This window comes from Canis aureus, chromosome 4 (genome assembly GCF_053574225.1).
Source record: "Canis aureus isolate CA01 chromosome 4, VMU_Caureus_v.1.0, whole genome shotgun sequence".
NCBI classification, from domain to species: Eukaryota; Metazoa; Chordata; class Mammalia; order Carnivora; family Canidae; genus Canis; species Canis aureus.
This window is the reverse complement of record NC_135614.1, coordinates 9,945,260-9,966,969: the sequence shown is the minus strand read 5'-3', so window position 1 is coordinate 9,966,969 and position 21,710 is coordinate 9,945,260. Positions and strand designations below refer to the sequence as shown.

General features: G+C 52.6%; 1 protein-coding gene across 1 annotated transcript in view; it reads right to left on the bottom strand.

The window, feature by feature from the left end:
• C4H1orf198 (chromosome 4 C1orf198 homolog) overlaps positions 1–20,839 on the bottom strand; it is a 32,518-nt gene extending 11,679 nt beyond the window's left edge. Inside the window, exons 1-2 of the mRNA XM_077894538.1 lie at positions 20,467–20,839; positions 6,166–6,216 (exon numbers count right to left, since the gene is read on the bottom strand). Of these exons, the coding sequence (XP_077750664.1) occupies positions 6,166–6,216; positions 20,467–20,808 (393 nt within the window). The 5' untranslated portion in view covers positions 20,809–20,839. The remainder of the gene's footprint in view (positions 1–6,165; positions 6,217–20,466) is intronic.
• Between the last annotated feature and the right edge of the window lie 871 nt (positions 20,840–21,710).

Below are 21,710 nucleotides of genomic sequence, written 5' to 3'. Positions count from 1 at the left end.
TCCAATCTGGTGGACTCCCTGCCCCAAATCTCAGGGCACAGGCTCGGACCAGGAACTAGATAATATCCTCCTATACTCTTCCCAGGGAGCAAGGGGACCTCCAGATGCATGGATTAATCCTGCTCCGGTCCACGGTGTCCATATGTCAGGCAGAAGGAACCTGGGGAAACCCAACTGAGGACCAACAGGTGCTGAGAGCACAGGGGTCCCAGGTCCTGGGATTATAAGGTTTGGGGACAAATCATAGCCTCTGCCCTCCAACGGCTCATCCTCTCATGCAGACGACAGGAGTGCCATGTCTTCATCTAAGAGGCAACATAGGAGCTACCACGCAGGTTATGCACACAGGCTTGGATGTCTAGTCCACATCCCTTGCTTTATGCCTTGATTTCCTTGTCTGTAAAATGGGGTTGTTGTGAGGCTCACATGAGAGAAGGCACCAAAGGTGCTCAGCACAGATGGGGCCGGGGGGTGCAGGAGCCACTCAACACCATGATGGGGAGAATCGTAAGAACCTGAGCTTGTAGCGGGTCTGGAGGACAGGTTGGACCTTCACAAATGGTTGAGGTGGGGGCTGAGCAAAGGCACTGAGGCAGGAAAGAGCATGGCCGCTGGGGCAGGAGAGCACAGTGCCTGGGGGTCAGGGCTGAGGGGCATAGGACATATGAGCAGGAAAGACCCCAGGCATCAGAGGCACAGGGTTGAGGCCACTGGGCTGAGGGAAGGGACACATTACTCCATACACAGAGACCCAGGAAAGGTCAAGGTGTCACAGGATCCACTCTGGGTCTCAGGAAGGTGAGCACGGGACAGCACAGGCAGTCAGAGGGCAAGGAGGAGGGAGATCTGACAGCTGGGCAGAGATGGGGTGGGGGGGTTCGGTGAGGAAGGCCAAGAGGCCACAAGCCGCACAGGAGTTAGGCTGTGACGGCAGCACAGTGGGGCTCTATGTTACCGTGCTCCTCAAAGTTCTGCTGGCAGTGAGGAGGGACAGCCACGCAGAGCCACTGGCTAGAAGCCAGGCCCTCCCCTATGCACAGAACATCCTGATGGAATGTCCTTCAGTCCCCCAGGGGCAGGAGCCACCTGCAAGCCAGGCAGACCCGAGCTCCAACTCTCCCCATCAGTTCGAGCTGCCGGCTGGTCACCATCCTCTCTGAGCCCCTGCCGAAATCCTGACCCACAGCAGGAACAGTGACACTGACCTCCCAGGCCTGAAAGAATTCAATGTGTGTGCAAGCGTCTGACTCAGGGCACAGCACACAGGAGCCATGACATCACTCACTGATTTTTCAAAAATTCAGCACAAAGGCTCATAAGTGCTTACTATTCTTCCCAAGAAGGCGCCAGAAGGGGCTGGAAGGCCACCCTACTCTGGGAATGGTCTATATTGGCCCTCAGAGACCTTTTGATATGAAAGGAATCAAGGAACCAATCCCCACCAGCCGACTTATCATCCCAAACAGGCAGTGCACCGTGGGACGGGGACCAAGACGCCAAGATGGACAGAAGAAAGCCAGACAGCCAGGAGGGGGCAGGGAAACGGGCAGCACAGTGGTGGTGGCAGGGGGGTGTCCCTAGAGCCCAGTGACCCAGCGCCAGGGCCTGACCTGCCTCTGCAGGCATCTCCTCTAAATTCCCCAGCCCAGACCCACTGGGGAATGCCAAGAATCCTCTCTGCTCCCTGCCTCCCTCTCTGGAGCGTTCCAAGTGCTGAGTGTTTTCCTCTTGAAATATCAGTAGCATGAGAGAGGAATCCACTGTGGGGGCCCAGGGCACCCCCTCCACCAGCTCACCCACCAAGCTGGTAGATGAGAAAGATGACTGCCACTCACCCCTAGTGGAGGCAGGGGGTGGAGGGCAGTTCTCCCTCTGAGCCTCCCTTCCATGATGGGAGAGGGCAGAGAAACGGGGGCACCAGGCTCTCTTGATCAGAGCTGCATTGTGCTGGGGCAGGGACCCCAGGTCCCAAGCACAGTGCCAGCTCATTCTCTGTAGGTGGGACCACCATGGGCTGGCCTAAAGCAAGGAGCCCAGAACAATCAGCCAAGAACCCCCAAATCCCTGACATTCTCAGTTCTGCCAAGCATCGTGACCTTGGGTCAGGCCTACCCCGCCTCAGCTGATCTACCAAGGGCTATGAAGTCAGAGCAGAGAAAGAGACGGGCACTTAGCCGGCACTCATTAAACATCTGATCAACTGGGAGCACCTGGGTAGCTCACCGGGTTAAGCATCTAACTCTTGATTTCAGCTCAGGTCATGATCTCAGAGTCGTGGGATTGAGCCCCACGTCTGGACTCCGTGCTCAGTGGAGTCTGCTTCCACCTATGCCCCTCCCTCCACTTGTGTGCATGCGCTCTCTTCCCTCTAAAATAAATATATAAATCCGGAAAGGGAAAGGGAAAGGGAAAGGGAAAGGGAAAGGGAGAAGGAAAGAAGGAAGGAAGGAAGGAAGGAAGGAAGGAAGGAAGGAAGGAAGGAAGGAAGGAAGAAAAAGAGAAGGAACAAAAAAGTCTGTTGAACTGAATAGATGGAGGGAAGCAGGAGCTTGTACGTGTATCACATGTGTAAATATGTGTCATGGGAATGGGTAAAAATGACAGAGGGAATATGTTGCTAAAGCTTTTCTCCCACATGAGTTTTGCCACCAAATGAAGCCATTCACTCTCTGGACTATTTTTCAAGTGCAGAAGTGTTTACTCATCTCTGAGCCTTAAGTAGAATGTCTGACAAGGAGTGGATGTATAATAAATGTCCACTGAATTTCTGCAAGTCGCTGAATGATGTCACAGAGACAGACTGTAGAAGGGTGGCTGCCAGCTGCTAGGGGAGGAAAGCAGAGCTGTTTAAAAGGGGACAGAGTTTCAGTTTTGCAGGACGAAGAGTTCTGTGGATAGAGGCTGGTGATAGCTGCCCCACAATGCCGAGTACTCAATGGCATGAACTGTCCACCGAGAAATGGCTGAGACGGTCAGTTTTCTGTTATGTGTATTTTTCAATTAAAAATGAAAATTAATTTAAAATAGATAATGGATAAACAATTGAATGAAAGGACTCAGTGTCACGGCTGCCAGGGCATAAAATCCTGGCTTAAAGATGACTACCTGTCAACTACACTCAAAATAAACATTTTTTAAAATAAACAAACTGCTACAAATTCTCGGCTACTCGCCACCAAGAGCTGTGGTCTATTTCCTCACACCTTGAATCCAGGCTGGACTGTGCCTCAATACGAGCAGAACAAAGCAGAAGAGACACAGGGCGATTTGCCAGCCTGAGCCTCATGAGGCCCTGGAGGCTTCTGCGCTCGCCCCTGGGGGACTCTCCACCACCACGTGAAGAAGCCCAGGCTGGCTCACTGGGAACCCAGGGCCCAGCTGACAGCCAGCACCAGCTGGACACAGAAGGAAGGTTATCCTGGAGCAGCCAGCTTCCACGAGGCGGCTGTCAGATGACAGGTGAGCCATCCCAGTCAAGGCCAACAGAACAACAGCCGGCTGAGCCCGGCCCACGCTGCTAAGCCCCAGAATCATGGGCAAAGAAATATCTGCTTTGGTCCATGAAGCTGTGGGGTGGTTTGTTATGCATCAACAGATAACTGATGGAGAGAAGGCGGTGTCAAATGAGGGAGAGCAAGAACCCACATCTGAGCTCCAAATCTTGCACCGGGAGATCGGAGCCGCTGTGCCCTGCCTGAAGCCACCTCCTGTTCGCAGCTCTGCAAAGAGGTTCTCACCAGTCTAGAAGTCCTCAGGCAGTGTGACAGAGCTGGAACACTCTGAATTGGACTGGGGAGGTGAGTGGTGGATCCTTCTAGAACTCGACCTTCACTTGTGAAGACAGGGTAGGTAGGAACAAGCCTCTTTGTTCTCTGGATTGCTATTTGCCTCTGTAAGGTTCTAACACTCAGCTATTTAAGCCCAATCTCAAGAGATCAAACTAAAAGCTGAGGACCCCAAGTGAGCCCGCCAGTAAGCTGAGTCTGGGCTAAGTGGGCAACACCTATTAACTTCTGGAGGCTTCTCAACTGACCGGATTCCTAAGAGACGTGGCTGGCAACTGCAGACACTTAGTGCCAGCATGGGTGTAATCCTTGATCCTATTTGCTGTCCTTGTTCTGGAGACACTTGTGCCGCAGGCTGGCCCCAAGTGGCTGAGCCTCATTTCTGCACCCGCCCCTGCCACTGCCCATCCTTGTCCCAGAATGTCATCTGCGACAAGTTAATAATAGATGGAATGTCCCATCTCACAAATAGCAGATTCGGGAACATTTCACAAGGTAATTTCTTAATAGAGCAGATATTCTCATGGGGCACAAGATGGATTTAGGGCTTAGGATGTTATAACTCTTTTGACCTCCGTGCCTTTATCACTGTGATATCATCAAACAGAGGACCCAGTCCAGGAAACTCTGTGCCGCTTTCTGGGACGCTGAATCCCAGGCTGTTCGTTCCCAACCGGCAGAGGGTCTATTTGCTTCTTATCACTAGGGATCACCTGCAGGGTTAGTGTTTCCCAGTTCCTCACTGGGGAGCCCCTCTAGGAAGACCGAGGGTCCTGGCTGACTGCCAGTGTGCTCATGTACTCTCTACCCACCCACAGCTTCCCTCCCAGTGTGACTAGACGAGGGTTCCTCACTGGTTTTAGGGGCTCCTGTATTTCCAGGCTGCTCCTTGATATCCTTCAAGCAGCATCCAGATCCCTAGGGAGGACCCGGCTTCCAGGCACACTGTTTCACTCAGTTTGCCCTCTGCACAGATCTAGGTAAAAAAGGACACGTGTGTGACGCAGGTGTTTGCATCTTTACTGCACGATGCTCAGGACCCCAGGGGTAGGTACTCTGAAGGCGGAAGGAATCTGTGCCCGCCAGATGAACATGTGCATCTGCATTAATACCACATACTCTCAAAACCATCTCCCAGCTCTCCTGTGAGGACCATTTCATGCTCTTTCCCATCCCCAGGACAGCTCGGGTCACTTGGGGCCAACAGTCACTCACCAAGTGCTGTCCTCATTCATAAGAACGTTGTCAGATCTTTGATTTTAAGACACAGACCCCACATGAGGACCTCTCAGGTGTCTTGTAGACCTCCTCACTGCTTTGCCCCCACTCTGACTCAACCCTCCACATGCTCCCTGGATGCCCACTTCTTCTGGGACAAGTGATGTGAGCCTAGCAGAAAACCAAGACAAGTGCCTGCAAGTCTTGGCACCTCAAAGTCCTGATGTGACCTCAAGGTGAACTAAGGCACACTGCTGTCTTTGTTACTCCTATTATAGGAAGAGCTCTCCAACACAGCACTAAATGTCCTAGAATCCTGGTCTTTTTCCTTCTTTCCTGTGGGTTACAGACACTTGCCTTTTGGTCCTTTTGCTCCTTATTAATGCACTTCTACTGGGGCAACTAGGGAGGCTCAGGGAAATGCATTAAAATCAGTTAAGCTAGACACTGCTAGGCAACTCTGGCAATAAATAATCAACATCCAAAATAATAATGATAGTAAACAAGTGACTAGGAGTTAGTGGTCCAGGCTGGGCTGTATTCGCTAACACCTGTCCATGAGGTCCCACTGCCCCTTCAACTCCATAGGGCGCAAAGAGGTCTTTCCCTTTCTTCTTGCACCCTCAAGTTCCAGCACCTTTGAGCTGACTCCTCCTCCAGGCAATCTTGATGGATCTGCAGCCTTGTCCCTGCCACTGTGTCTCTCCTGCCCCCACACCTACCCAACTTCCTGGCCCTATTGAGTTCATTTTAATAAAAGCAGCTGCCCCCCCATCCCACACCCCAAAAGCTTCCCTCCACAAGCTCTGCCTTGCAGAGTGCCCCTCCCAAAGTGCTGAGTGCTGGGGGGCAAAAGGAAGAGCAGAGAAAACCCCCAACAGGGCTGTCCCTCTTTCCCAGGACGGCTGGGACCCTAGTCAAAGGGCACTGGGGGGCCCTGGCTGCTGGTACTGATGACCACTTTAATTCCATCACAGCCCCACACCATTCTAACCATCCCAGCCCTCTCCCCTCCTGTCTTCTTCCACTAGCAGAAGTGCGTCACCTGCAGCCAGGCAGCGGGGCCCCTGCCTTCTGAGTCCATGCAGTGCTACAAGAAAAACAGAGGACTACACAATTCTTTTTTAAAAGGACAAACAAATCTAAATTTAATCCAACTTACCCTCGTTTCCCAGGAGAAAGGGGCTGAGTGCTCATCTTGCCAAGTTATGTCCTAAAATAAAAATTCAAGAATAAATGTGAAACCCAAACCCAAACATACACCATGCAAACATCCACCCAAGGCCACAGGGAAAACAGACCTTAGGACTCATCCTAGCTCCCAGCTTGGAGCAAGCCTGATGTTTGGCTCGTCTACATAGCATGTGCTGACCTCCTCAGTTTGGCTTTGCCCTCACCTTTCCAGTGGAGGCGGCCAGGCACACCCCGGGGCACCCCAGTCAAAAGGTTGCTCAATGACTGTCTGGGAGGCCCCTTGGGGACTTGATGACGGGGATGTGAGCAGAAAGGGCAAGGGGCTTTACAGGCTCAGGCCTCTACCAGCTACTGCACACGAGGCCATGATGGGAAGAGGACGCAGCCCTCTGAGCCTGTTTCTCTGATCTATAAGAGGAGAATCAAGCTTCCCTTGCAGGGTGGTTGTGATGATCAAATGAAGTAACCAACGATCAGAACATCAGGCAGTAATCCTCTGGGCAGTACCAACGCAGCTGAGCCCCCGCCATCCCCTCGGGCCCGCAGAGACCTGAGAGGCACTGCCCACCAAGGTCAATGAAGAACATGCCAATTTAATGCAGGTGCCCACTTAAGAGTGAGAGCTGTGACACTCTCACCATCACCAACAGAACACGACGGAAAGAGCCCTTTGGAGCAGTAACCAAGAATCTGGCCGTGGCTCTGCTACGTTCTGCTCCCTGGCCTAATAAACAAGTGATGGCAAAGACTGCCTTCTCTTGGCTGGCCCTCCAGGTCCCCAGCCACCTCCCTGTGCCAGCAAATGTCTCTCATCCGTGCCTCACTTCTCCTAGGGATCTCCTCTGAACTGAAAGTTGGGACATACTGGGCGATGCAGACTGAACATGGGATAAGGGATTTTAAATTGACATGTTCCTTCCATAGAGTACTCCCGGGAAGTGAGATCCTCCCCGCAGAGGTGCTCCCTGCCCCCAGAGGTAGATGAGGCTCTACCCTCCTCTGTGAGGCAAACGGGGTCCACAGTAGCCCATGCCGTCCCCGCCTCAGCCTCTGAACCCCCCTCCCTCAGCCTCAGCCCCGATGTTCCCGGCGGTGGGAAAAACAACCAATGAGAGGGAACATGGGCCACTGCCCCTCCATTGGAATTCCAGCTAAACCCAAGTTACTCCTCAACTTACAAACTCTGTCCCTCCAAAAATGGAAGTGGGCTGCTTGGAGGAATGTGAGCGAATGAACCCTTGTGCTGGGAGGGAGGCCTGCAGCCCAGCCTCGGGTGTCTGGGCTCTGGGTCTGGGGGTGGGGGGGTGGGGGGGTGGGGGTGGGTAGGTAAAGGGAAATCAATTGGCAAATGTGCTTTTTTTTAAGATTTTATTTCTTTATGAGAGAGAGACAGCACAAGCAGGGGGAGGGGCAGGCGGAGAAGTACTCCCATTGACAGCCTGTCACAGGGTGCTCAACACCAGTTTCATGACCTGAGCCAAAGGCAGATGCTGACCAACTGAGCCACCCAGGTCCCTCTGTGCTCCTTCTACCCAGACATGGGACAGCCCAGTGGCCACCTCAGTGGCCAGAGGAAGGGTCAGGAGAGTGAGGAGGCAAAAGGAGGCAAGGGGACAGACCCAGTGGTCACAGGCACCTTGGCGCTGGATCCCCTTATCCTGTGGTATGATCTGTCCTTATATATTAGATATACAGCTGAAATCGGCAAAAATTAAAATAAGGCTTTTGGCTTTGCCAGGAAAATGAGTGTAAGACTCAGAGGACCAGAGACTGAGCCTGGAGCATGCGCTCACCAGTGGTTGCAGCCTGCATATTAGCTGACATTCCAAAGGGGTCGCAGACAGAGAAAGGGTCACACTGTGATTTCTCCCAACTTGGTGTCAAGTCAATAGTTTTTTGTTTGCTCCAGCAAGAAACTCAGTCAAGGGGCAAATTCCTTAGATTTCTGCAATTCTGAGCTCATAAAAAATAATAAAACGCTTAACAAAAATAAACATGCCAAGCAAAAATGTTATTGCAGCTCTGATGTCAGCCGTGGCTGCACACTGCAGCGTTGGGAACAGGCTCTCCAGGCAGCTGGATGCAAAATGGCATCAGAATTGCCTGGTGGCAGTACATGCACACATAGTGTTCTCTTTCTTCTCTCCCACGATGACCAGCAGGCAACCAAAATGTAGCCAGGCACATGGTTTGGATGCTCACATATGCTGTATGTAGGGTGGCTTGAAGGGTCCCCACCTGCTGCCCTGGTGCTCAAGATTTGAAACTACCAAGGCATCAAAACACATCTGCCACTTAGACCACGAGATGTCATGGAGTGGGGTTCTAATTTGGCCAAGAGTCCTCACAAATTCCTCCCCATAAGGGACGTTTGTGCCACAGACAATGCTGCTCCTCTCTAGAAATTATTTCTTCTCTGGAGCACAGCACAGAAAGAAGCCTAGAAGTCACTAGATCCCAAAAGAACAGCACAAAAAGCAGAGGGGATGCCACCAAGAGCCATAGGACATACAGTCCCTGGAAATATCAGAGGCCAACACAACATGTGGGAGGCTCTGCTCAGGCTCGTGTGGCTCCAAGGACTGCAGGATGGACGTATACCAAGTCTTCTCTCCTCTGACATCCGAGAGGCCCAGGCTCCCTCTTACTGGAAAATATTCACTCAACACATTGTTCACCTAACAGGAAAGGTGCTTAATAAAAAGGGGCGGGGGGGGGGGGCAGCCTGGTGGCTCAGAGGTTTAGCACCACCTTCCGTCCAGGGCCTGATCCTGGAGACCCGGGATCGAGTCCCATGTCAGGCTCCCTGCATGGAGCCTGCTTCTCCCTCTACCTGTGTCTCTACCTCTCTCTCTCTCTGTGTCTCTCATGAATAAATAAATAAAATCTTTAAAAAACAAACAAACAGGGACACCTGGGTGGCTCAGTGGTTGAGCACCTGCCTTCAGCTCAGGTCATGATCCTGGAGTCCTGGGGATTGAGTCCCACATCAGGTTCCCTGCGGGGAGCCTGCTTCTCCCTCTGCCTATGTCTCTGCCTCTCTCTCTGTCTCTCATGAATGAGTAAATAAAATCTTAAAAAGAAAAGAAAAGAAAAGAAAAAAAAGAAAAGAAAAGAAAAGAAAAGAATAGCTATTTCTCTGCTCAAAGTACCAGAATGCATATTCACACAAAATCTCCAGCATTTGCTTTACTATTCAGTAAAAGATGGATGCCTGAGTGTTTTTAAGATCTCTGTGGGCCCCAGACATTTGTACTGGCTGCAGCTAGCAGTGTGCTGGAGTGAGGCTGCACCAACTCCAGAAAGTGGTCCCTGAAATGTTCAGGAATTTTTTGAACCTGCTGTTAAATATAGCCATTGGTAGAAATTAAGTTACATAAGCACAATTAAAACACATTGTATTAGGGTCGCCTGGGTGGCTCAGTTGGTTGAGACTCTTGGTTTCAGCTCAGGTCGTGATCTCAGGGTCCTCAGGGCCGTGAGATCGAGCCCCACATTGGGCTCTGTGCTGAGCATGGAATCTGCTTGAGATTCCCTCTCTCTCTCTCTCTCCCTCTGCCCCGCCCCCCACCCAAATGAGTAAATAAAATCTTCAAGACACACACACATACTGTCTTATAAACAAAAGTAATATACTCCATACCCACAAGGATGAAAAATCACAAGTGTTGGCAGGGATGTGGAGAAACTAGAGCCCTTGGAGCCCTCATGCACCACTGCTGGGAAAGTGAAATGGTGCAGCCACTGTGGGAAACAGTGTAGCAGTTCCTCAAAAAAATTAAACGCACACACACACACACACACACACACACAAATTAAACCAGAGTTACCATTAGATCTAGAAATTCTACCCCTAGAGATACAGCCAAAAGAACTGAAAGGAGGCACTTGAACAGACACTGTACACAGAGCTAGCTGCAGCTTTAGTTGTAGCCAACATGTGAATAGAACACAGATGTCCATCAACAGATGAATAAACAAAAGGTGGCAAATCCATACAATGGAATCCTACTCAGCCTTCAAAAGGAAGGAAATTCTGGCACCAGCTACAAGCAAACCTTGAGGACATTGTGCTAAATGATTATGCCAGTCACTAAAGGGCAAATATTACATGATTCCACTTATCTGAGGTACCTAGACCAGGCAAATTCATGGAGATGGGAAGCAGAATAGAGCTTACCAGGGGAGGGAGGAATGAGAAGTTATTATTGTTTAATGCATTCAGAGTTTCTGGCTGAGGTGATGGAAAAGTTCTAGAAATGGACAGTGGTAATGGCTGCAGAGCAATGGGAATGTACTAAATGTCTACTTAAGAATGGTTAGAACAGTACATTTTCTATTATGTAGATATTCCCACAGTAAAGGAATCTGAAAAGGCAACACTGGATGAGTCCAACTGTACAACATTCTGGAAAAGGCAAAATCATAGGCAGTACAAAGATCAGTGGTTGCCAGAGTTGAAGGGAGGGCAGAACAAAGATTTTAAGGCAGTGAAAACACTCTGCACCATACTGTAGTGGTGGACATTCTCCTCAAAACCCACAGAATGTCCTGCAAGAGCAAGCCCCAGTGCCAACCATGGACTTTATACAATAACCATGTGTCAGCGTAGGGTTAATCCACTGTAGCAAATGTCCCACTCTGAAGGCTGATGCTGCCTGTGGAGGTAGGGGTTTACTACTGGGCTTTTCTGAGAACCTAAAAAACCACTTGCAACATGTTCTGCTCCTCCATGGGCCCCAAACAATCAGCAAATGCTACACGTCAGAGCTGCACCCCCGACCCCCCCGCCCCACACTCACTGGAACCAGGTGTTAAACAGTGACTAATACATTCAGGGCTGCAACCGATATCGAACACACTGAAATTCACCATATTTGACATGAAGTGCAAATTTTGCAATTCAACTTTAAAGTGATTTTGGTTAAAAAAAAAGTGATTTTGGTAATTCTGCTTTTAAAATTGCTTCATTATGAGCAACTCCTCTATAATTGGGTACAATTCCTCTGTATAAGTCATAACTATTCCAAAATTATTCTAAAATGAGAAACTCTGGACTTAAAGTTGATTTCAAACATGGGGAAATATTACAATTATTAACTTTCCCTCTTAATGAACTGGATTAGAGAGTACTGAGCATTTACTCTTCAGTAACTTTTTTTCCACTTCCAAGGCCAGGCCAGTGAATTTGTATTGTTGCATCTCAAGGATGGGACCGATAGCATCTGTGGACAGCACGGCCTGCGCTGGCTGTCCCCGAGGTCGCTCACAGATCTGCCCGATGAAGGAAGCCAACCCAGAGGCATGGGCTTTCTGAGGTGACCTCTGAGCGTTTCCCGCCCACCGCCACCACTGCACAAAGCCAGGCCACTAGCAGCCAGCAGACAGGAAGTAGCACCTTCCCTGGAACGTGGAAAGAGCTGACTTCAGAGACCGTGCAGCACGTGGGAAGTCGAGCCTACCCTCTGGGCTTCCCTGAAGGCTGCGGGCCCGTCTGCCACCTGGGCCTGAACAAACCACACCTTCTCGTGAATGCCCTCTCTGTGGCAGTTGATGGGAATGGTCCCTTCCTGGGTGCTCACTGGCCCAGGTTTCACACAGGCACTATTCATGGACACCAGACTCAAGGCTCTCTCGAGAGGGCCCCCTACCCTAGCTGTTCACTGTCCCCAGACCTGGCTGTAAATCGGCATCACCTAGGGTGCTATGATAATAGGCAGAATCCGTAGCTCTCACCTGGCGTGATTTGACAATGCTAACAACTCCACAGGTAACTCTCAGGCAGCCAGTCCATTGAGGGACAGCAGCTCTGTCCATCGTGAGCACGTGGCCACACAGCCACAGCAGGCTGCTGGTGCCCGTGGGCCTCCAGGGCTCGGGGGTCCACCCCACGTGCAGGGGTGCCCTCCATCAATACTGCTAGGTGGCTCTCGTCGTCCCCAAACAGGGACTCCTACTAAAGCAACCCAGGGTTCGTGCGGCTCTCACAAGCCCCAGGTTTTCTGGGCCAGCTGTCTCCCTCTCTACTTTGGAGCGGGCAAGATCATGGCTCTGTGCATTAGTATAATCCACCGAGGCAAATCCCAGTCTCCTAACAGGCTGCAAGGCTCCAGCATAAGGAGAATCCCATTTAAAAACATGTATTTCTGGGATCCCTGGGTGGCGCAGCGGTTTGGCGCCTGCCTTTGGCCCAGGGCGCGATCCTGGAGACCCGGGATCGAATCCCACGTCGGGCTCCCGGTGCATGGAGCCTGCCTATGTCTCTGCCTCTCTCTCTCTCTGTGACTATCATAAATAAATAAAAAAATAAAAACATGTATTTCTTTATTCTTTCCCAGCATTCAAAGATTACAGACAAAACAACTGCACTGCACGTCCAGTGCCAGCGCTGCAGAGCTACAGTAGGTGTGCGACCACCAACAGTAAACACTCCTGTCTGCTAGGGTCACAACGGCCCCAGAATGTCGGAATATGGTGCCCGGTTCGCTCAGTTTCAGGGCTTACAAAAGTTGGAATCCCAACCCCTGAGCGTCCCATGGATAGATCTGAGCAAATCACAAGCGGTGCCGGGGTCCCTCGAACCCTAAATCTTCCCTGCATTCCTGAAGCCCAAAAGGTAGAGGAGTTTCTAGTTGACAGATACGGTGGCATCTTGAGTCAAGGGTAAATTTCAACTGTGAATACTGGAGGTCAGAGAAATCGGGCTGAGACAGCAGAGCCTGGGAAGGAGACAGGAAAGGAACTCCCCTCCCAGTGGGCTGCTTGGTGCCAGTCTCTACCTCAAAGAGATGGTCGCACGGTTAAAACAGGTGAGACAAGCCCACACTGTGATATTTAATCAAACACGTTCAAACGTTACATCCTCCCAAACACCTGCTGATGTTCACAGCAGCTTCACTCACGGTGGCCAAGACCTGGAAGCAACCCTGATGGCCTCAGCAGGTGAACGGCCGAACTACCGTACGCACCGACAATGGAACGTTACTCAGCGCTAACAAGAACTGAGCTCCAGGCCCTGGGAAGACACGGAAGGGCCTCCGGCGCATATTGCTACCTCCTGACAGAAGGCAACCCGAGAAGGCTACGTACTCTGTGGCTCCAACTGTATGGCATTCCGGAAAAGGCCCAGTCCGGAGACAGTACAAAGATGGGTGGCCGGGCAGCGCGGGTGGCTCAGCGGCTCAGCGCCACGTTCGGCCCAGGGTGTGATCCTGGAGACCCGGGATCGAGTCCCACATCAGGATCCCTGCATGGAGCCTGCTTCTCCCTCTGCCTGGGTCTCTGCCTCTCTCTCTCTCTCTCTCTGTGTCTCTATGAATAAATAAAATCTTAAAAATAAAAAAAAATAATAATAAAAACTAACAAAGATGGGTGGCTGCCAGGGGTGAGGGATGGGAGGGATGAGGGGCAGAGCATGGAGGGCTCTGACTTCCGCTCGATGCTCTGACGGTGGATACGTCTTTATACCTTTGTCTGGACCCACTGGATGCACACACCGCGAGGGAACCCTGATGGAGCCCACGGACTCCGGGCGAGGCTGATGCAGCGTGGGGCTTCATCCACTGCAGCAGATACCCCGCCCCGAGGGGTGTCGGAGCGGGGGAGGTTGTGCCCGTGTGGCGACAGGGAGTATAGAAGAAATCTCTGTACTTTCTGCTCTGTCTTGCTGTTAACCTAAAATTGCTCTAAAAAACAAAGTTTGCTTTTTAAAAAAGTGGGTGAGTGAGGAAGAATGATTAAAATATGCCCCCCTTTTTTACCAACTGCTTCTTTTTAGGGACTTTTATTTATGTATTTATGGAATCGATGCTTCTCCTCCTGACTTGTAATATATTTAACTCCGCTGAGATAAGAGGGTTTCCATAAATGCAAGGACAAAACTGCAGCCCAACAAGACAAAGGCAGCTAGGACTGATCTAGCGAGCAGCTTCCACCGTGAATACAAATTCAGGGGCCCTGGCCCCCAAGACCAGGGCAGAAACGAAAGCTCGGTGCCATCATGGTAATGGGAGCAGGGGGGCAGATGATAGAGAGTTTTGCGGAAAAAAAAAAAAACAAACAAACAGAAAATGAGTAGGATGTTTAAACAGACCAGGCCCTCCTTTGCCTTTCAGAAAAATTGATTTTTTTTTCCTCCAGTATTAAGGGAATCTCTTGCTTATGAGTGTGAAAGGGACTCCTGTCAATGAAAGGGTTCTAGATTGCCAACATGCTTCTCAGCTCTGCCCTGTCCCTCCCTGTGTGACAGTGAATAAATCATTAAATTTCTTTTCCAAACTCCGTTCTGTGGCAGCCCCTGGGTCACCCTCCCACAGGAGCTAGGGAGACGGCCTGTGTGGCTGCCTGAACCCCCCAGGGCTCACCTGTTCCACACCCTTCTTCCCCTACATGGGGTAGCAGGCCAGGTGCTCTCTGGGCAAAGAACCATCAGTCAGGAAGGGGAAGCCTGTGTGAGAGGCCCAACAGCCTCCCCCTTGAGGCCCATGGAAACAGATCTGGACTCGTGGCCACCACCTTCTCAACTCCTGTCCAGAGCACAGAACCCCAGATGCAAGGACATGAAAAGCCACGCGAATCAACCCAGTCATCTTTTCTAAAAACTGCATGGCTCTACCAGACAGAAGGTGGGAATCATAATTATACATGCCACTTTCCTTAAAAAAACAAACCCAAAATACTGAGAAAGTAACTCTCAAATTCCCTCATTTTGGGGTTTTTTGTTTTTTGTTTTTTTGCCAAAATCCAAAAAAAGGAAAAGCCAAACTGCTCAAGCAGAAGGGGAAGAGGTGACCTCACATGTGACAGGTCCTGTGTCAGGATATCATATATCCTACCAAACCCAAATCTGATAAAAAGTGAATACTTGAGCAAAGTTCTATAAAGATACCACCAACTGCTTCACAATGCTGCTTCTGCATTGTCTGGATCTTTTCACAGTAACATACATATACATCATCTTACATACCTTACAGCAATTTAGTTTATTTTTAAAAAAACAAACATCTAGGGGTGTCTGGTTGGCTCATTCAGAAGAGCATGTGACTCCATGGATCACAGAGTCATTGAGTTTGAGCTCCGTGTTGGGTGTAGCCCCCTCAGATCACTTCAGGGAAAGGCACTTCAGCCAGCTGGGAGCAAGGGCCAGATGGGGCAGTGGGGCTGGGCCAAGGCAGGGGCCCTCGGAGGCCTGCAGAAGGAAGTTCTGACCTCAAGCCATGCGGAGGGTATCAGGGAGTCAAGGAGGCCAAGGCTTGGCCCCAGAGGAGGAGGTGAAGGCAGAGAGGAGCATGGGGGCAGCCCAGCCCCTAGATCCCTGCAGGAGGGGGAGGGATGCAGGCATCTGAGGAGACACACTTCCTTCCCACAGCAGCTGGTCATGCTAAGCTGTTGAAGAGGAGGCGGAGCTGTCTGGCTCCAAGGCCTGAAAACTCTGTGTTCTGTGGCATGCAAAATCCAGATCATCAGGGTCCCTGGGGGCTGGCATATGGCACGTGGCAACCCCCTTCCTGGCCAGCTTCACCTACTTTACAGGAGGTGAAGGAGAGACAACTAGGTCCATGAAAAGTAAACACGCCAAATTTCTGGGGTTACCTGCTTATGGCCTGCAACACATCCCTAAAAATTCAGTTTTGAGGCTGGGGTGTTTTTTTTTTTTTTTCCTATTTGATAACAGGAAGCAGCAGAGGCAGACTGAGTGATCTCTAAAACCTTCTAAAATGAAAACCTCTCATCTCCCAGAGTAAACCAAATTCCCTAAACTTTATTGCTCAAGGAAGAATGCAGGAAAGTCAGCCTGCTGAGGGCATCTGTTTGCAAACATGCCTTCATGTTCATTACCAAATACCAGAGGAACCTCATGGGCCACTCAGTTCACAGAGGGAGACCTAGGCCCTAAGCAGGTGGCACCTTGCTGGTGGCACGGCCAGGAATGGAAGCCAGGTCTGGGGACTCCAGGTGCTCCTCTTCTTTCACTAGCAGAGTAGTAGTCCACCAGCAGCTAGTCCGAATTCTCTACACACAAGTTGCTTGGGGACATGACGGAGGGCAGGAGGGGTTGGTCACCTTGTGTTTAAATTTTAATAAGATCACATGTTCATGTGTGTGTGTGTTGGGGGGGGGGATTTTAAAGAAACTGGTGAAGATTACGGGCAGCCTAAGCAGCTCTAAAGCTAGAATGCCTCTTGTTTCCAATGGAATAGGCTTTGAGAAATATTTGCTGAATTGATTCCCAAGGAAATAAAAATCTGGAAACTGACAGGTCCCCTCATGGCTTCAAGGCACAGAAGCAGCCAATCTCCCTCTGTACCAGGCTGGTCATCCCAGTGAAGGGGGGAATCTGAGCCCTGATCTTTTTTTGCTGTATAGAAGACAGCAAGGGTACAAATGACACAGATGCTATGATGCTGGCCTAGGCAGAGCGGTCCCACCACGGAGGCAATGGTGATGTGTGAACTGAGCCCTGACCGTACTCGGGGCCACCAAGATCAATGACCATCAATATGTAATCAGCTTTCTACTTATTTTTTCCTGGATATGTAAGAATGACTAGAGGTTGGTCATACTTGGAGCCTGTATTTCACGATCTGACTTAAAACATGGAATACAAAAATGTTACTGGTGATGGGGGAGAGGGTGATGTCCTTGTTCTTCAGGGTAGCTGAAAGGGGAGGGGACACAATCGGAGGCTGATGTGACTGCTGATCCGGAAATAGGCCCCATTACGGTCACACTGGGAACAGAGCAAAGTGAAGCTTCAAACACGGGCCCCAAGGCACATCACCAGAGCCCACCAGGACAGAGTCCCTTCTCATGTGGACAACTCTGACGGGCTGACTCCAGGCTCAGCAGAACAGCAGAAATGTATTTATTCCATGCAACAGCAGAAAAGGCTTTATTTCATGATAATGATTTCGGCAAGTGGAAACGGATAGACTAGCTAATAACGCACTTGACACCTAAACGACACAGGGGTTAGGGACACCTGCATACTTGAAAATCCACACGTAACTTCTGACTTCCCAAAAAATTTACTGAGAGATTACTGTCAACCAGAAGCCTTATCAATAAGAAAAGCAATCGATTAACACATATTTTGTATGTGTATTTACTGTATTCTTACAATAAAGTGAGAAAAAGAGAAAATGTTATAGAGAAAAAAGTAAGGAAAAATACGTTTCCAGTACTGTATTTCACCCCAAAAATCTGCATATAAGTGGACCCATGCACTTCAAACCTGTGTCGTGCAAGGGTCAATGGCATTCTTGACCCGAAGCGGCTACAACAGGCCTTTCGTGGACGTGACCTCTCCTAGCATCCCGTTAATGCCATTCCCATCAGAGGCCAGAAAACCGCAGCTCAGAGAGGCCTGTGATTTAGTCTCTGTCAAAAAGCCAGGAGATGGGGGGAGCCGAAACTCAAACCGAAGCCTGCCAACAGAGCCCAGGCTCCTCCTGTTAAGAAAGGCCCTCAGAACCCAGTATACGGGGTGGCCTTTCCTGGAAGTACGAAGAGGCTGGCGCCTGCTCATCATCTAGTCAGACACTGGCTCTAGAGAGAGCCCATTCACTCAAAGCACCCGCCAGAGGAGGTCTATCTATAGCTGCTGGGGGCTGGGGGGGAGAGGGGGTCCAGCTGGAGGGCCCCGGGGGGGGGGGAACATTCTCTCTTCCACAAGGCTTTGGAGGACCTGGGACATCAGGAGCCAGATCAAGTGGAAAGGGATAGGGTGCCCTACTCAATCTGGTTTAGGGCCCTTTTGGACAAACCTGAGTCACCTATCTGGGCCTCTTTGTCCAGCAGCGTAGCCGGGTAGACCAGTCCTCCCCTTATCCATCGCCTCCTGTGTCCAGGAGCCAGCCATCCTCCATGAACAGCGCTGGGCATGACACAACCAACTATGCTGGTGTCAACCTCTTGCCAGGTTTGGGGAAATGCGTTTTAAACTCCCTAGTGCTGGGGCACCTGGGTGGCTCAGTGGTTGAGCATCTGCCTTTGGCTCAGGTGGAGATCCCGAGGTCCTGGGATGGAGTCCTGCATCAGGCTATCCGCAGATAGCCTGCTTTTCCCCCTGCCTATGTCTCTGCTTCTCTCTGTGTGTCTCTCATGAATAAATAAAATCTTTAAAAACCAAAACAAAAAAACCCTCCCTAGCGCCATTAATGCACACGGCCACTGTAAGCAAAAACAGACCCCAGGCAACGTTCCTAAGTACCTCTCCTGAAATTCAGCCGCCCCCTAGCTGTCCACCATCTCTGCTCAAGTTGGTCAGAGGCATTCCAGGGCACCCTCTCGGCCGTTTTGTAAAACTGAGTTGGAGTCCAAAAAACAGGAGGGTTGGCTCCTGGAAGGGCATGCCGTTACCACAGTGAGGAGTTCCATTTGCTTTTAAATCACACTGGGTTTACAAATTCAGAAACAGCTCAGTCTGGCACCCAGTTACGGAATTTGAGTACAAAATTCACTTGGCCACATCTTTCCTTATCAGTGATACTGAGCCCTTATATGGCAAGAGCTTTTTGATGCTGAGCAGGCATGTGGATATTCTTAGCTGGACACAAGCTAAGGAAAAATGACAGTCACTCTCCAACATCTGTAAGTACTTACAGGTTTACTTCCTCTCCTATTTACTTACTCATGACTTTTCCAAAGAGGGGCCGCTTGCTTTTTCATCCCCAAATCTGAGCACAAACACTGCAAATGTCTTTATACAGATATGGATTTTTCACACTGAAAATGCTTGGGCTCTTAAATACATTCTGAACCTATATTTTCATCCCTCCGGCTTACCACACCCTTGTTTTTCCTGGCAAAGCCTTCAGAGTTTCAAGTCCAATGGAGTGGAGACTTTTCTTTGAGTTCTGTCAGAATAAGGCAATGCTGGCAGCATACTTCTCTCCTTCACACACCCATTATATTTAAGTGGGTTTACGACCACAAACATTTTGTATTGATAAATGTCTCAACACACCCAAGCCTGAAAATTAGCTTTAAAATTCAGAATTAACTAGAATCCCTTTCACAATCCACAACGCCCTGGGGAAACATCGCCAAGCTCCAGCTCCCCTCCTGCAGGCTCCCAGCCTTCAGAGTGTGGGTTTCATGGGTATACTTCATTTTTATACTTCTTGCTCCTTTCCAGTTTGCCCTTCATGGTAAAAGTTTAGCGTGAAAGGCCAGATTCTAATGGCACCAAATGGGTTTTAGGGAAACAAAAAAACAGAAAGAAAAAGATCAAGTTTCTGAGCAGCAGTGAACACTCAGTCCTTTGTGACTTAGAAGAGGGCATCCCAGAGTTTTTTCTTGTATAGCTCTAGCTTTTCTCTCCTCTAGAAGTGTGGGCTCGGCGTCTAGACCAGAGACCCAGGGATGTCCTTATATGTGGCAAAGGCTTGGTGGCGCCCATTTAAGCTCACCCCTTCGTGTTTTGATAGAACAGGTCTCCATGCTCACCTCCACACCAGGTGAGCACATCACATCGTGCTCACCTGGAAAACCTCTTACGTTTGGCCTCCTAACCCGGGAAGGCACCTCTCCCTTCTCTTTACCTTGCTTGACAACTTCACTCGCCCCATACAACTCATCACAAATACTATGATTAACATATGTAATTTCCTGAGTGCCTTCCCTGACAGGCAGGGGGCCAGTTTACACCAGGACGGGGGAGGGGCGGGGAGAGAAGCTGAGGATCTAAGAGGTTAAGTCTCGGTGGAGCGTCTGCCTTGGGCTCGGGGCGTGACCCCCGGGGTCCGGGATCGAGTCCCGCATCAGCTCCCCGCGGGGAGCCCGCTTCTCCCTCTGCCTGAGTGTCTGCCTCTCTCTCTCTCTCTCTCATGAATAAATAAACAAAATCTTTAAGAAAAAAAAGAGTCACCGATGGCCATAGAGCTAAGGAGCAGAGTGGATTGGAACTCCGGCTTGGCTGGCTTAAAATCCCTTGCAGTTCCCGGGGCCCGCCTCGCCTTCGGCTGCGGGGGAACTGCCTGGCCCGGCGCGGCCCCGCGGAGCGCTGTGGGGCCGGCTCTTGACAGACCTCCGCGCCGCGACTCTCCCCTCCGTCCGGGGAGCCCCCACCCCGCGCCCCGCGCCCCGCGCCGGCGGCCCCGGGACGCACCTCCCCCGCCAGCCACTTCCATCCCGCGCCTTCCCCTCCGCAGCCCCCACCCCGCGGGCGGCGGCGGCGGCGGCGGCGGCGGCGGCGCTCGGGCGGGGGCACCGGCCGGGCCGCTGGGGGCGCGGGGAGCCCAGAGCCCCCGGCCGCGCCCGCACCCACCTCGTCCCCGAAGCGCACCACCTTCTGGCCCGTGGGCCCGCGCAGGCCGGGGAAGCGCGCCAGCTCCTCGGAGTCCCCCGGGTCCCCGGGGCCGCGCGGCGCGGGGGCGCCCGGCCCCACCAGGCACCGGTCGATGATCTCGTCTTGCTGCGCGGGCGGCAGCCGCGCCCACTCGGGCCCGTACTTCTCGCGGATCTTCTCCTTGTCCTGCATGATCTTCCTGGCCATGGGGCTCAGCGACGAGAAGTAGGTGAAGCGCTTCCGCTCCCGGTCGTCCAGAGGCCGGTTCCCGCTCATGACCGCCGAGCGCGAGGCCGCGATAGCCGCCGCCATCGACGCCATGCCCGGCCGCCCGCCGCTCCCCCCGCGCCCCTCCCCGCGCCGCGCCCCTCCCCGCCCCGCCCCCGCCCCCGCCCCCGCCCCCGCCCCGCCCCCGGAGCGCGGCGCCCTCCCGCCCCCAGCCCCGCCCCCGCGCCCGCTAGTCCCGGGAACCCCGCGCCCCACGGCCCCGGGGCTCGCCCTTCGCGCCGGCACCCCCGGGAGCCCCGCGGCCCTCACCCCGGGTACCGCGCCCTCCTGGAGCCCCTCCCCCGGAGCCCCGCCCCTCCCGGGCCCGCCCCCTCCCGGAGCCCCTCCCCTGGAGCCCCGTCCCCGGGCCCGCCCCCTCCCGGAGCCCCGCCCCCGGAACCCCTCCCGGGAGCCCCGCCCCTCCCGGAGCCCCGCCCCCAGGCCCGCCCCGCCCCTCCCGGGGCCCCGCCCCCTCCCGGGCCCGCCCCCCCCGGAGACTCGCCGCCACGCCCCTCTCTCGCGTGCTCGGCGCCCTGGGGCTTTCCCGCCCCGCCCGGTCTCCAGGGCTCCCCTCGGGCGGCCCGGGGGGCGGCCGCGCCCCGGGTCGGCTCCCGGCGGTCTGACGGGGTCGCTGGTGGGGACCGTAGAGTCACGTGGTCCCTTGTGTGACAAAGGAAACTTTGGTCGGTGCGGTTCGCCTAGGACAGCCGGTTCCGGGCCCGGGCCGCCCGCCGCCGCCGCCGCCCTCCCTGATGGCCCGTCTCCTCCGCCTTCGTGGAGCGCAGCCGGGCCGGGCCGGGGCGGGGCGGGGCGGGGCGGGGCGCGCCGAGCGACAGACGAGGGCTGGGCACCGGGCAGCCGGGGCCGGGGGACGAGCTGGGCCAGCGCCGGCCGCGTCCGAGGAGGATTCGTTCCCGCTCCTCCCGGGGAGACGGAGGAATGAGATGAAGTCGCGG